Genomic DNA, 14755 nt, shown 5'->3' with positions numbered 1-14755 from the left:
AAAAGAAAAAGAGCCAACAAGAAAAAAAAAAGTATTATGCAAGGTTTTATTGCTCATTCAGAAGCTATGAGTAAACGCACACTAATGCGAGTAAGTCGAATGTCTACTATTTTTAAATTCTCTTATAAAAGGAGGCTTATCTTTAAATCTTATGAATTTAAAAAAATTCCTGCAGAATAAAATAGTTCCTCAGCAGAGTCAGTTATCATCTCTGGCTTTCCCTGGTGCACTTAAAAGCCCAGCAGCTAGTCAACTTTCCATAAGAAATATGCCAAAAATTGATACAGTTGTGGATTGGGATATAGCTAGAAGAAAATATAGAATGCTTGTTGGAGACTTGGTCGAAAAACCATCAAGTGATATGACTAATACAGACGAAAGTATTAAATAGCTGTGTATTGATAACATTAATTATTCTGTAGAATAATTTCGTAAGCAATTATTTAATAGGTTCAAAGTTAAAGACTTAGCTCTTAAAAATATATATTTAATAATATTTATATAAACTTATTCATACATACAATTAAAAACGTAAGTAGTATAGAGATATTCGTACTCTTTTTCATTGAATATTTGTGTCATATCAAATATGTAAATTAGATAATAAATAAATAAAAATTGTAGCGTAAATTTTGAAAACATCCAAGGATATTTCAATTATGCAGCCTTATCATTAATAAAAAAATAAAATTTACCACATGCTAATTAAAGTTTTATGCAATTGACAGAGTTATTTTATTTGTTGATGTCGTTAAAAAATACACTCCTCGTGTATCAGGGCTTAAGAATTCACCCATATGAACTATTGGACTTCCTAAGCAATTCCCTGAAGTGAAATCCATCCAACTAAGGCATTTAATCGCTTGAAATTGATCCGGATGAGTAATAGATTGAAGCATGTACACATGTGATTTCTGATGACTGCAATACTCTGTAAAATAAATATAATAATAAAGTTTTAGAAATAAGCAATAAATTTAATATATTAAAACGGAGACGATAAAAAAAATTGTGATTACGTGGAACAATAATAGGACAGCCAGGCTGCGTACATGTTCCGCCATTTGGATAAAAATCAGCGTGCCCTACCGGCCGAATAAAGCCAACACTACCAGCACAAGTATGAATGACATCGACGAAAACAGCGTCAGATGGATCTAATCGATCGGATGGGTCTTTTAAGATTGGTGTTTCGAATAATGGTCGTGCCGGATCCATTCCCGTAATTCTACCAACTGTGCCGGATAATTTAGAGCCTGCAAATCCAGCTATATGTGCTCCAAGACTGTGTCCCAATATGTGTACTTTAGACAGAGGTGTGTCTGATTCAAGTTTCAAAAAACGGATTAATTCTCCAACATAATCACCAACCTATTAAATCCAATGTGTATATTTTATATATAAAATTATAATAGTCAATACAGCTATTTCACAACAACACATTTTTTTGGATTGTTGACATCATTTTACACAACTACTATAATTATGAATATGACTGTAATTATGAAAATGTCTTACAATTGGGACTGTGAAAGCCATAATTATTATGACAACTATAATTAACTTGATAAAAATATCAGTATTCTAATACCTGTCGAGTTAATTTAGCAGCTACGCTATACTCTTTCGCAGATACTGGAAACCAGTCAACACAAATGATATTGTAATCCTCGATGATCAAGTAATTATGACGGAAGTCTTTCACCCAGTTGCTACTAGTACTGTCGGTCCAGCCATGAATAATTATTTTAGTTGCTACTTGAGACCTAAAAGGTGATCTCCTCAAATTAGCAACATCACCAACTTGTAAAGGATAAGCATCTTCTGGGTTGTCTTTAGTGAATAAATTAAAAGTTATGTCTTCAAGTTCGAGGACAGGATCTAAAGCATCAGGAATAATTGGACCATAATATTTACTGGATGATAATGGATTTAATGCACCGAGAAGTATTTGTTCCTGAATGAAGTCTTGAAGATTTAATTGTGGTAATAAAGGAAAATTAGCACTTTGTGTCTGTTTTAAACATCCTAGGATAGTAAAAAAACACTTTAATTTCTACTTACTGATTAATTCCATTCATTAAATTAATGTAAATAAAGTAATTTAAATTCTTACCGACAAATATAAGAAAGATCGTTGGTAGCATTTTTACAATAAATGATAAAAGTTATGAGTTTATAATTTTTATATTGAAAACATGTGCGAATGTGGAACAGGATAATCAAACTAAAAACTCAAGAGTATATTTGAGCTTATTCATTGTAAAAGAAAATTACATAGCCAATTTTTCATTATATAATATTTTATCAATCATTGTGATATTATATTGCTGTTCGTCAACATATTACATGATGCTCATAGCTCTATTTATCTTACGTAAAAAACATTCAATTTTTATTAATTTTAGGAAAACTAAATGAAAAATACATTCGAATATTTTTAGATATCTAAGATTTTAAATTCTAAAATCTTAACAATAAGCAAAAAATAATAGTATATTACACACCAAGGAAAAACAATTAAGTATTTTAAATATGCTAATTGTGTACGAGCATTGATTTTATCACATAAAGTTTATCAATGAATCAATACATAGAAAAAATTATGAAAAATTTGAATATGATTTAATAAACTTAGAACGAAATACACAAAACTTAAATTTTCCATCATATAGAAATCATATTTTTAGTTAATTTTTTCAACATATGTAATATAGAATAATGATAATTTACTTTTATATCTTGTAACCATTTTTTACTTATTTTTTCATATTCATATTACTTTAATTAGATGTAGTTAGTTTCTTTTTCATGTGACATGTTTGTAATATATTCGTATCATTTTAACTAAAATAATATTACAATAACTTTCAAATGGGAAGTTAATAAAAAATTGTTACTTCTGTCTCATGTACTTATTATCTATTATATTTTAAAAGATATGTGATATTTATACCTTTTTAAAAATTAAAAGAATGAAATAATCGTAAAATAATATAAACTTAAATTGTGTTGTAAAATTACACTATCACTAATTTTCATACTATATTAACGGAATAACAACCTTAAAAAACTCAAAACTATATTTCTTTTCAAATGAATATACGTGATAAGGTTTTGAAATACACTGTTTGTATATTGTAGTATATGTATACACTGATAATGTACTCGAAGTAGTTTTTCAAATGTAATTAGGTTTTTCTAAATAAAGATTTTCTTTATTGTATTTTGTATGAGATGTAACTTTTATTCCCATAGCTAATGCTTGTCTTCGAATTGCTTCTTTGAAATCCTTTGATATACCTTCTGGAAGTTGTTGACGTAAGACGTGCTCATTAGATTTGAAATTGTTGCAAAATTCTATTGCTGCTTCATGGTATTGATTATCAGTATTATTTACTTCTAAATTTTGCAATTTAAGACAATTAGACCACATCGCTTTTTCTACGGCAAGATTTTTTGAGTGGAATTCACTAGCTAATCGCATTTCTGTTACGATTTCGTTATTGCCAGGATCCATTTGAAGAGCTTTTTCTAATTTTTCAAGAGCCGCAGTGTATTCACCCATTTTGATTAAGGCTCGACCATAATGAAAATAGGTTTTTGCTGTCTTATTGATAACTTGATTGCATGCAATACAAGCTTTTCGAGGCATATCCTCTTTATTATAACAAACAGCAAGATTTTGAAATGCTTGTGATGTTAATTTATTCATACGGTGTTCTTCTTCATCATTATCTAATTTTGCTTCTTGTAAACAATCAATAGCTTTTTTATAGTCACGGATCGCCTTTTTATATTGTTTTTTTTGGAAATTATCAGCACCTGTTGTCATCATATGCTTTGCAAATTTTTCTGCATTGACAAACATGTGTTTTTCTTCAGGATCTAAAGCACCATAAGTATCAATGGCACCATTATCAAGAAAATCAATTAGATAAACTATAAATAAAACTTCAGCTTTTGCAGGAATCAATGGTAATACTCCCAGCTCTCCGTAAGCGAAATCGTGATGAATTAGAAAAATTGACACTTCGTGCTTTCGCATACTTTGAATAGCAAGATCTAAGCCAACAATGAGTTCTCCTCTATTCAATCGGAATTTATCTGGTGCTCCTCTCAAAAAAGATGAATCATAAGGTTCATCTTGTCCTTCCAAATATGCAGAATATTTTATTGTTACCATTGAATCTTCTGGTACAACGTCTCCAACTCCCTGTTGTCTAACCAATTTTTTGATCTGTTACAGAAATGTATTAATAAATTTTGTTATATTTTGTATTGATAAAAAATTTTTAATGAAATCCAATCGTTGTAGAGTCAACTCACCAGTGAATGAACTATATTAAAGACTGTGCTATAATCCTGCCTTCTCTTCTAAATATACTAAGAAATGTTCATTTACTGGTGTATTCGATTTTCTTCAAAACTTTTTTTAATTATTTTTAGTGTATTGAAGATAGATCATTCAAACCTTTTTTTTCTTATATTCTATGTGTATTTCTTTATACAATAGAATACCTTTGTTTTATTGTTAAACCGAATAATAATTTTATTCTTAGCGATTGATAAAATGACCGATACTCTGAAGTGTTCATTCACTGGTGTGTTGATCCTATTTTCAACTGATTTAGTTGATGTATTTTGGAAATACTTTGATGCTGTTCAGTCAATAAAAAAATGTCATAAGAATATTCCATATATGTATGAGTTTAACTTTAAATAAATAAAATATTAAATATGTAAATTAGTTAAAAAAGATATGCAAATTCTGTCTATTTGATTATACAACATCCAACAAATAGGAATATTGAAGAAATTGAAAATACATAAGGGAAAATGTTCTTAGAAATTGAAAATATATCTATTCAACATCAATTTATATTATTCTCTACATGAAATGTGATTTACTACTCTTCAAAAATGGATTTATTAAAATCACTGCGAAATAGTAAATATTCACTAACTCATTTCAGTTAATTATAATCGCGTAAATTGTTGTATTCATAATCATCGGCCAAATTTTTTTTCTTAATCCCCTAACAACGACTTTTGTGGCCTACTCGATTTAATGCGTACTTCGATTAACTGAAAGATTTTTGTGGCCCGCAAACATAAACTAATCTATGAGGAGATGACGAATGGCTTGAGGATGTTGTCAACATGAATATTATGTTTATTTCAACCAGATGAGCAATAAAAAAAAAGTTGAATATTTCAATAACTCGTAGAATATTCTACATATGTTTACAAAGTAATAAAACATAAGAAATAAATGAAGGACAAAAGATGCATGCAATCCTCCACTAAATTTGAGAATTATACATTTAACGATTGTACTTTCAATTTTACTTTTAATTTTAATTTTTCTTTTGTCAAATATGTAGAATAATTTTATATCAAGATTATAAACATAGTATAATAGTATTATTGTTGGTTAACATTAGAGTTTCCTGTAATAAGTGTGATTAATTATTATTTATGTATAAATAATTTAAAACCAATTCCTGACTTTGAACTTTTTTGCTGATGCCCGTCCCCGACCAGCAAAAACTTCGGCTCTGCAAAAGTCGGGCGGGCATCCTCCATACAACCGTTTAGCTTATCAAGTGATTACCGAACTTATATTACTTTCGACGGGCTCAAGAAAAATAGTATACGACACACGGCTAAAAAAGTGGAATGCCCCGGTGTATGTGATATAAGGGCTTCGGCTTCGCTTCGGCCATCATATCACACACGCCGGGAAATTCAACTTTCTGGCCTTGGGTCGTAATATACTATTTGAGTTAAAAATTACTAAGAAAAAAATTTCCAAATATTATGAGAATTTTTCTCACAACTAGATATTATTCGTTACTTGTTCAACTATTAAGTTGAAGGGTTAAGACATGTTTTCGATTTAGTAATTGGAATGTATTACCTTATCATATGAAGTCAAATTCTCCATTTTGTCTCTCAGTTTATCAAAATCTAATCCAAGTAGTGATGATGCGTTTTGTTTAGGCTCATCATCATCTTCATCTTCATTTTCTGATAATTCTAAATTTATGTTAACTTAGAAGTTCATCTTCGGTCATGTTAACATTTGGATTATACCGATAACGATCATCTTCAATCTCTTCTTCAAATTCATTACCAAAATCAAATACTAGGCCTGAATCTGACATGAGATCTCTTAAAAAAAAAATTATTAACGTAATAAATATCTAAAAATGAAGACTAAGATAAAGAGTTAGAATAAACAATTTTTGTTAACTCATTTGGGCTATTTTGTTCACATCTTATTTAAATGTAATAAATATAACAGAAAGTGTATAAATAATTGGTCAATTAGTATTATCCATTGTAAAATTTAATCTCTTGATGGATCTTATAATTATATGCTTCATGAAACAATTGAAGTTACTCGAATATAATATGAGAAACAGTAAAAAAAAAAAACAATAATTTATTTATTACAGTAACAATTGATGATTATTATGAAAAGGACAAAAAATTAACAATAACTATGAAGTTTTGTTTAAGTTGAATAAAAAGTCTATAAAATTACTACATACTTGAGAGAAAAACCAGCACGTGGATCGATGAATTGAGACATGATTAATTTATTAATTCTATTAAACAATAGTTGTACTTTTATTTTAAATTTATATGCTGACTATAATACTAAAGTCGAAGTAAAATGATAGTAATTAAAATTGCTTTGATTTATAAAGCAAAATAATTAAGCTGATCTTGTTGCTTTTCGTACTCACGTACGTCTCGAAGTTTCTAATGCACTACACTATACATATATATAATACTGATCTCGTATCACTAACACTTTGATTTTATTAACTCGAGAGTATTCAACTTTCTTTGTTTAATTTCTCATTAAAGTCAGAACGGTGTCGAATTTCAACTCTTGAGATATCCCGGTGTACACAACACCACGTGATTTTTTAGTACAAATATCCACCACCATGGCATCACAGTACGTCGAAACTTGGGTGCACAAATTGAATTCACTCATTTGTCTAGATGTTGATTGTTTTCAAAAATTAATTGTTTCTGACCAACAGTTGTATTAATGTAATCAAAATATTGAACAATAATTAAATAAGTTTTCGAATTTTGGAAGGTAAACGATTGATAACAGTTAAAAAATGTAATTAAATAAATTTTCTTGACACGGATCTGTCTTGCAAACTGTTCCAAGTCTGACACAATTATTTAATAAATTCAATCAATGTTACATTATCAATTTAAATGAACGAAGAGGCAACAAAAAATGATTTCAGTCAACTTTATCGTGTTAAGAAACCTCTTCTATTGAGAACTGTCAGCTTTTAGTTTGATCCTATTTAAGCGGTTTGTAGGTATCTTAATAGAAGTCATCGATTCAGTCCAAGTTTCTCGCTTTTGTTGAAACAATCAAGTCTGCGATGGACATTATCGGTTAGTAAAATATTTAAGATTTTTATTAATATTTTTTCCACATTAAATAACTAATAAAAGTTATATAAAATCAATATTAAGCTTGGTAGTGAGTAATAATTAGAAAACATTTTACAAATTAATTTGTTGTATTAAATAACCAATTGTTTTGTACTGTTAATGGTAGATATGGCCAACAGTGGACCCAGAAATCTAGCATACTACGGTCTAAGCCAGCAAATAGACTTTGATTTACTACCAAACCCAACTGAACGCTTTGATCTTGAAGATGTAATTGGAGAAGGCACGTATGGGGAAGTCTATTCTGCATTTGACCATCAGAATAATACAAGAGTCGCAGTGAAAATACTGGAAAATATTGCGGATAACATTGAAGAAATCGAAGAGGAATATTTGATTTTGAAAGATTTGAGTTCTCATCCAAATATTCCTATTTTCTTTGGTTTATTCTTAAAGAAGGCTGAACCTTCTCACGAAGAAGATCAACTATGGTTTGTTATGGAGGTAAAATTATTTCATTAATGCTGTAAAGTTTTTTTTTCTAATGATTATCATTGATAAGTATTTTATTATTAGCTTTGTACTGGTGGTTCTGTTACGGATCTCGTGCAAGGACTGAAAAAACGTGGAAGCCGTTTGACTGATCATCAAATCGCTTACATAATTCGAGAAACTGTAGAAGCATTGATTTATTTACATGAAAATCATTGTATGCATCGCGATGTAAAAGGTCATAATATTTTATTAACAGAAGAGGGAAATATAAAATTAATCGACTTCGGTGTTTCTTCTCATCTTTCAATGACTTTAGCGAGAAAAAATACATCTGTAGGAACTCCATATTGGATGGCTCCAGAGGTTTGTTCACTATCTGTTTTTATTCAATACTTTTACATCAATAAATAAAAAAAAATGATCTTAAATCCAATAAATAAAAGATAATTCTTAAGAAATACGTATTATAGTTGAATAACAATGCCATTTATTCTTCAGGTAATTGCATGTGAACAACAGTTAGACTCATCATATGATTGTAGATGTGACGTGTGGTCGATTGGAATTACTACAATTGAATTAGCTGAAGGTGATCCACCATTATCAGACCTTCACCCAATGCGAGCTTTATTTCAAATACCTCGCAATCCTCCACCAAGTTTAAAAAATCCCGACTTACACTCACCCCAAATGTCTGATTTTATTGCTGAATGTCTGGTAAAGGACTTAGAACATCGACCTTTTGCAAGTGAGCTACGAGATCACCCGCTACTTAATGATATCGAAAGTATAATACCTCAAATAAAAATAGAATTACAAGAAGAAATTCAGAGGCAGAGATCTGCTGGTCGGGTTCGTAGACAAGTAGAAGTAACAACGAAACATGGAAAATTGAAGATGGATCGTAAAGCTCAACCGAAAAAAATGTATTTTGATGATTTAGCAGCTCTGGATTCTTTTACTGAAGACACTGTTGTTAGTCAATTAGAAAATAGGTATGAAGAAGGTCATATTTATACTTATATTGGTGACATCCTGGTAGCAGTAAATCCTTTTACAAATCTTGGACTGTATACTGGCCTAGAACAACGTCGATATAAAGGCCAAGCAAGGTCAGATAATCCACCACACATATTTGCAGTGGCAGATGCAGCGTATCAAGCTTTACTCCATCAGAGACAGAACCAGTCAATTATCATTAGCGGAGAATCTGGAGCTGGCAAAACTGAAAGTGCTAATTTATTACTTAAACAGTTGGTCTACTTAAGTAAAGCACCAAATCGTAATATCGAAGAACAGATTCTTCAAATCAATCCAATAATGGAAGCTTTTGGAAATGCTGCCACTGGAATAAACGCTAACTCATCAAGATTCGGGAAATTTTTAGATTTAACCATGACTAAAGGTGGAAAAGTTACAGGAGCAAGAATGGCAGTCTATTTATTAGAACAAACACGAGTCGTTGCTCAAGCAGCTGGAGAAAATAACTTTCATATTTTTTATTATATGTATGATGGTCTTAAAGAAGATGATCGCCTGAGTGAATTTTATTTAGACTACTCTTCACGTAATTCTCATAAATATCTACAAGGAACCAGCGAATTTTCACAGTCTAATGTTGATAAGTTCAATCAAATAAAGAAAGGATTTAAAGTAATAGGTTTTCAGGATACTGAAGTTGATACAGTTTATGCAGTATTAGCTGCAATACTTCATTTGGGTGATATTGAATTTGAAGAAATGACTGAAGATAACAGCGATAATAAAAGTGTTGTTGTGGACATGACTCCGTTAAATAAAGTATGTCATCTTCTAGGATTTGAATCTGCAGATTTAATGGAAACCCTCACATCAATTTCAGTCGTAACACGAGGCGAAACAATAACGCGAAATAACACAGTATCAGAAGCGCAAGCCACAAGAGATGCAATGGCTAAAGGTCTCTATGGTCGTCTATTTGATTGGTTGGTTAACCAAATCAATTGTTTGCTCAGTTTCACTCGTGCTACTAATTACGAACCTTTAGCAATTGGTTTACTTGATATTTTTGGTTTTGAAAATTTTCCAAAAAATTCATTCGAACAACTGTGTATTAATATCGCCAATGAACAGATTCAATACTACTTTAATCAACATATTTTCACTTGGGAGCAACAAGAATACATGGCAGAAGGAATTCCAGTTGATTTAGTTGAATTTTCTGATAATAGACCAGTGCTTGATATGTTATTGAGCAAACCAATGGGACTTTTAGCTTTATTAGATGAAGAGAGTCGTTTTCCTCGTGCTAATGACAAGTCACTAATTGAAAAGTTTCATAACAATATTAAATCTAAATTTTATGTTCGACCTAAATCTGATGCCATTTGTTTTGCCATTCATCATTTTGCTGGTCGAGTAGTTTATCAAGCTGAAGGGTTTTTAGATAAAAATCGTAACTTCCTTCCTCCTGAAGTTATTCAACTTGTCAGACAATCTCAATCAGACATGATTCGATTCTTATTCCAATGTCCTATTACAAAAACTGGCAATTTATATTCCGCAACACATGATACTGGATCAAGAAAGATCCATTCTAATCAGAATACAAAAGAAAAATATTCAAGTCGAGCTTTGGCTTCACAATCAAGAGTTCAACAGACCGTTGCTACTTATTTCAGATATTCATTAATGGACTTACTTCAGAAAATGGTAACTGGATATCCACAATTTGTAAGATGTATCAAACCGAACGATTCTTCCAGTCCAAGACATTTCGATAAAGAGAAAGTTATCAAACAACTACGTTGCACTGGAGTTCTAGAAACTATCAGAATTCGTCAGAATGGATTTTCTCATAGAATACCGTTCGGAGATTTTCTTAAAAGATATTGCTTCTTAGCTTTTGCCTATGATGAACGCGTTGTTGCAAATCGAGACAATTGTCGTCTGCTTTTAGTAAGATTGAAAATGGATGGATGGGCACTTGGTAAAACGAAAGTATTTTTGAAATATTATCATGTAGAGTTTTTATCAAAACTTTATGAGGAACAAATAAAAATGATCATTATGGTTCAAGCCTGCGTGAGAAGGTGGCTTGCAAAAATTCATTATAGGAAAGAAAAGTGGAGAGTTGCATGTTCAGTTGTAACTCTCCAACGTCATATTCGTGGCTGGCTAGCCAGAAGAAGGACTATTTTGCAACTAACTAACAAAGAAAGAGTTGGCACGCCTATTGCAGTAGCTGAGGATGAAGCAAAAGGAATTCAAGCTTTGAGATCGCGTGATGGAAAACTATCAAAAGAAAATTCAATAACCAACATCGAACAAAGCTTGCTTGCTGATAAACAGATGAATGTGGATAATGCTGCTGTTATTATTCAAAGTCGTAAATATTTTTTTCATTAAACTTTTCAGACAATGAACTATTTTTTATATTAAATATTCATTTATATTTTTTCATTGCTTTAGATTTCAGAGGGTACACAATTCGTAAAAAATATGGTTGTGAATTGGAAGAACGTTTCAAAGAAATATTAAACCAATATACTAATAAACGAGAAGCTCGAGAAGCTTTGATTCGTGAAGGATTGAGCAAAGAAGACGCTGTATTTATTGTTCACAGGTGGTATAAAAGAGAAATGCGAGTGAAAGAAGATTCGATCGAAAACGATCAAGTTCATCCGAAATTACGACAAGCTGATTTAATTCAATTTTCTCAAAATGTAAAAGTTTATTTACGTGATAGAATTTAATTAAATTATTTTTATGAAGTTATTTTACTCTATATGTATGTTGCAGGTTCATATGAAAAACCAAGATGTTCATAAGAATCTTCGTCGTAACAAACCAGGAGTTAGATTAACAGATATTGATGATCCACCACCGGATTATGTACGACCAGAAGGCTTTAATATGGTACATACAATCATGCAGTATCGTAATGATAGTCAAACAGGAGATGACGACACTGTAAAATACTACCGTGATTTGAAAGATGAAATGAGCAGGTAAATGTTTAATCTAATGTCAATAAACTCATTTTTGAAGTGATAATAAAAATTACATGAAAAAAAAATTTTAATTTACACTTTTTTAACGTTCTTGACGCTCACATCGAAAGTGGTTCGGACTTCGAAGAAGACGAAGCTGGCTGGGACTCACCGCTGATACAGCTAGAAAATGACCTTCACCCATCGGCGAAGTATGACAAAATAACTGAAATCAATTCGTAAAGTTTAATACAACATACTCTTGACATTACTGCAAATTTTTTAGCAATCGCCATCAGAATCAGGTTCTCGAAGTGAGATCAGAACGACAAGATCGGGTTGCTGCTCAAGATTACACAATAGCTCCAGAACAACAGCTTTCCGACATTTGGCACAAAGCTCTGAGAAATCCGCAAATGACATCTGGAGACGAAAAATCTGGAAATTCTATAAGGTAAGTTTAATTATTTTGAATCACTATCAATCTTCAAGCCCACAATGAGGAAAAACTTACAGTTGTTTTTGTCACGATCTATAAATAATATGATAAGAATTAATTTCATTAAATATTTGATTACATTATTATTTTAAATTCTACTTGTATCGCTGTAATCTTTGTTTTTATTTGCTTTTTTGCATTGATAACAGTTAAAATTAAAAATGCTATTGGTTATAAATTCCCTACAAAATTAATTATATAAAAAAAATCATTCGATCTATTAGTAGAATTGAAACTAATAAATAAATCTTATTAAAATGCTATAGAGGAATAATGGGAAACTTTCAGGTATTTTATTTAGTTTCTATTGTTCTGAAAAATTTAAAAATAATTGATTACCTTAAATGTTTCTATTGCAGTACAAGGATTAAAGAATTGTACAATAATTTCGTGCAAACCAATTTGTTCATCTTTATCATGTGATGAGGAAGATTCAAAGATCCGAATATCAACACTTCAAATAGTGTATGGATCATGTCCAGCATTGGTTACAGCAGTGTAGAACAGTAAAATACAACGATTTTATTTATTTAGCTTAAAAACTCCAAATCTTACTTGTTGATTGACAATTATATAATTAGACTGGGGTAATAATTTATTTTGCGATCAAGATTTAATCAATTTTGCTATGAGTATCATAGATTAAACATTCAAGAGAAAAAATATCAATGAAGAATTGTATAAAAAAAATGCTTTACATTATTTGGAACCCTTGGTTCGTAAAATTGATTAATAGATGAATAATAATTCATTGTTGCTTTATTCAGTTCTTTCAATTATGTGAATGCCACTATCTGTATCTACTGGAGAAGACAATTCGCCTACTTTCAAAGCAAAAGCTGCCTGTTCGAATGGAATTTGCATAGTTCCTCTGCGAAAAGGCCCTAAATCTCCACCACGTTTTGCAGAACTACAATCGCTATACTTTGTAGCGATTTCAGAAAATGTTGCCTTCCCGGATACTATTTGTTCTCGATAAGCTGAAACAAATTAAGTGGTTATTAAAATTGATGATATAAATGATTTAATACAACTAATTAATCTGATAATGTGGAAAATTTTAATGTGTTAACTCATCAATTGTTCTGTGTCAATTAAGTATATATGTGAGATATATTTATCAGAATTTCAATCAATAAACTTTAATAAAAATAACCGCTTCATTATTATTGATTAGTTAATATGAATTATATTTAAATACTTGAACGAAAATAAATTCTAAATCACTATGTATCCTACTTAATTTATTGCGTAAGTAATTTATAAAAATTTATATTTGCCAAGTTTAATATCATCCATCAGTATGACTTCAATAATATGATTTCATGAAAGATTAATTCCGATAATCGTGATAACTTGAGATATCATTATTCACATTCACGTGCAAACCTACTTGTATTTCATTACATCGCAAAAAGAAAAATAAAATAGAAGAAAAAAATAATAACATTTTGATTATTATAAAGTACATCACTGACTACCACAATTATTTTCAGTGATATAATTGTTGGACTTGATGAAATTTGTTTTTTTTTTGTAGTATTGCATTTATTTTATTTTGACTGATTAAGATATTGAGTTATCAAAAAAATGAAAAATTGATGCAATAATCTTACATTTAATCAACTCAAGAGCTTCTTCTTTAGTCCGTGTGATATTTTCTTCTCTCCAGGAAGACGGCCGTCGTGATCCTGCATGCTTGACAAGGATGTGGGAGCACTCGATTGTTTCAGGCTCATCATTATCACAAGAGGGTTGTGCTGCCTTGGTTGGAACATCCCATTGACTTTCCCTTGTATAAGTATTAAAATAATAATGTTGGCCTAAAATATTGAAAAATTTTTTAGTTATAATTTTTTAAACAACACGGTTAATGCATAGTTTTTATAAGCTGTTAATTTATTAAAATTTAAATGTAAATTATTCACCAGTAGATCTGCTGAGTCTCTTTTCCCATCCTTTTGGAAGTTCTTCGTTCGCCATATTATTTATAGTTTTACACGTCTGTCAAACAATGAAATAAATTGAATTTAAATGGCAAAATATAATTCATATCAAGCATAAAATAAAACTACTTGATATTTCGATTCAATCAATACTCACAAAACAGCTTTACAACTCAAAAAGCAGCGTTTGCAATCAGCGACTGCGTTTAAATTTCGGAGTTTTATGATTATGGCTACCCTGCTTCAGCTGATTTTCTTGACGTAACCTAAATATGGATTAATCCCATTGACTTTAGTCATTCAATGAATAGTAAAGTTAATTAGTGATTATTTTTTATATTATTTTATATTAACATTTTTTACTTTGCTTTTTTTATTTAGTCAATTTTCGTCTTTCAAATTAT

General features: G+C 30.3%; 4 protein-coding genes across 5 annotated transcripts; 1 reads left to right on the top strand and 3 right to left on the bottom strand.

The window, feature by feature from the left end:
- Nucleotides 1-184: 184 nt before the first annotated feature.
- Nucleotides 185-2154, bottom strand: LOC118071020 (pancreatic triacylglycerol lipase-like). 2 transcript variants are annotated; one of them, XM_035089959.1, is made up of 5 exons: nucleotides 2117-2154; nucleotides 1592-2028; nucleotides 1020-1371; nucleotides 696-931; nucleotides 185-305 (listed from the first exon to the last, which is right to left on the bottom strand). In XM_035089959.1, exons 1-4 carry the CDS (start codon nucleotides 2145-2147, stop codon nucleotides 714-716), a joined length of 1038 nt encoding a protein of 345 aa, XP_034945850.1. In that variant the 5' UTR covers nucleotides 2148-2154; the 3' UTR covers nucleotides 185-305; nucleotides 696-713. The 2 variants fall into 2 exon arrangements, with proteins under 2 accessions (XP_034945850.1, XP_034945849.1); XM_035089958.1 differs by lacking the exon at nucleotides 185-305 and having other exon boundaries at nucleotides 632-931.
- Nucleotides 2155-2729: 575 nt separating this feature from the next.
- shu (shutdown) lies at nucleotides 2730-6944 on the bottom strand. The gene is given in 4 exon segments (XM_035089957.1): nucleotides 2730-4240; nucleotides 5924-6055; nucleotides 6057-6177; nucleotides 6561-6944. Coding segments are annotated over 4 exon segments (1353 nt in total). The 5' UTR covers nucleotides 6602-6944; the 3' UTR covers nucleotides 2730-3181.
- Nucleotides 6767-12904, top strand: LOC118071013 (myosin-IIIb-like). The gene is made up of 10 exons (XM_035089946.1): nucleotides 6767-7440; nucleotides 7607-7944; nucleotides 8017-8298; nucleotides 8434-11302; nucleotides 11386-11639; nucleotides 11716-11924; nucleotides 12038-12118; nucleotides 12193-12360; nucleotides 12672-12693; nucleotides 12765-12904. The coding sequence occupies exons 1-10, from the start codon at nucleotides 7428-7430 to the stop codon at nucleotides 12774-12776; spliced, it is 4248 nt and encodes a 1415-aa protein (XP_034945837.1). The 5' UTR covers nucleotides 6767-7427; the 3' UTR covers nucleotides 12777-12904.
- LOC118071026 (putative peptidyl-prolyl cis-trans isomerase dodo) lies at nucleotides 12792-14628 on the bottom strand. Its single transcript, XM_035089967.1, has 4 exons — nucleotides 14509-14628; nucleotides 14334-14409; nucleotides 14022-14228; nucleotides 12792-13385 (listed from the first exon to the last, which is right to left on the bottom strand). Exons 2-4 carry the CDS (start codon nucleotides 14386-14388, stop codon nucleotides 13165-13167), a joined length of 483 nt encoding a protein of 160 aa, XP_034945858.1. The 5' UTR covers nucleotides 14389-14409; nucleotides 14509-14628; the 3' UTR covers nucleotides 12792-13164.
- Between the last annotated feature and the right edge of the window lie 127 nt (nucleotides 14629-14755).

Source organism: Chelonus insularis, unplaced genomic scaffold (genome assembly GCF_013357705.1).
Source record: "Chelonus insularis isolate UGA/USDA-ARS -01 unplaced genomic scaffold, ASM1335770v1 contig_70_pilon, whole genome shotgun sequence".
Taxonomy (NCBI): Eukaryota; Metazoa; Arthropoda; class Insecta; order Hymenoptera; family Braconidae; genus Chelonus; species Chelonus insularis.
This window is presented reverse-complemented; position numbering and strand designations above follow the sequence as displayed.

What these genes read in the sequence shown, in the direction of transcription:
- LOC118071020 (XM_035089959.1), bottom strand. Translation starts at nt 2,147, where the DNA reads ATGCTACCAACGATCTTTCTTATATTTGTCG. An exon ending in CTGCTAAATTAACTCGACAG is followed by an intron (nt 1,372 to 1,591) that starts GTATTAGAATAC and finishes TGGATTTAATAG; the next exon opens with GTTGGTGATTATGTTGGAGA. An exon ending in CTGTCCTATTATTGTTCCAC is followed by an intron (nt 932 to 1,019) that starts GTAATCACAATT and finishes TTTATTTTACAG; the next exon opens with AGTATTGCAGTCATCAGAAA.
- LOC118071013 (XM_035089946.1), top strand. An exon ending in AACTATGGTTTGTTATGGAG is followed by an intron (nt 7,945 to 8,016) that starts GTAAAATTATTT and finishes TTTTATTATTAG; the next exon opens with CTTTGTACTGGTGGTTCTGT. An exon ending in TTGAAAGATGAAATGAGCAG is followed by an intron (nt 11,925 to 12,037) that starts GTAAATGTTTAA and finishes TCACATCGAAAG; the next exon opens with TGGTTCGGACTTCGAAGAAG.
- LOC118071026 (XM_035089967.1), bottom strand. Translation starts at nt 14,388, where the DNA reads ATGGCGAACGAAGAACTTCCAAAAGGATGGGAAAAGAGACTCAGCAGA. An exon ending in GAGACTCAGCAGATCTACTG is followed by an intron (nt 14,229 to 14,333) that starts GTGAATAATTTA and finishes TCAATATTTTAG; the next exon opens with GCCAACATTATTATTTTAAT. An exon ending in AGCTCTTGAGTTGATTAAAT is followed by an intron (nt 13,386 to 14,021) that starts GTAAGATTATTG and finishes AATTTGTTTCAG; the next exon opens with CTTATCGAGAACAAATAGTA.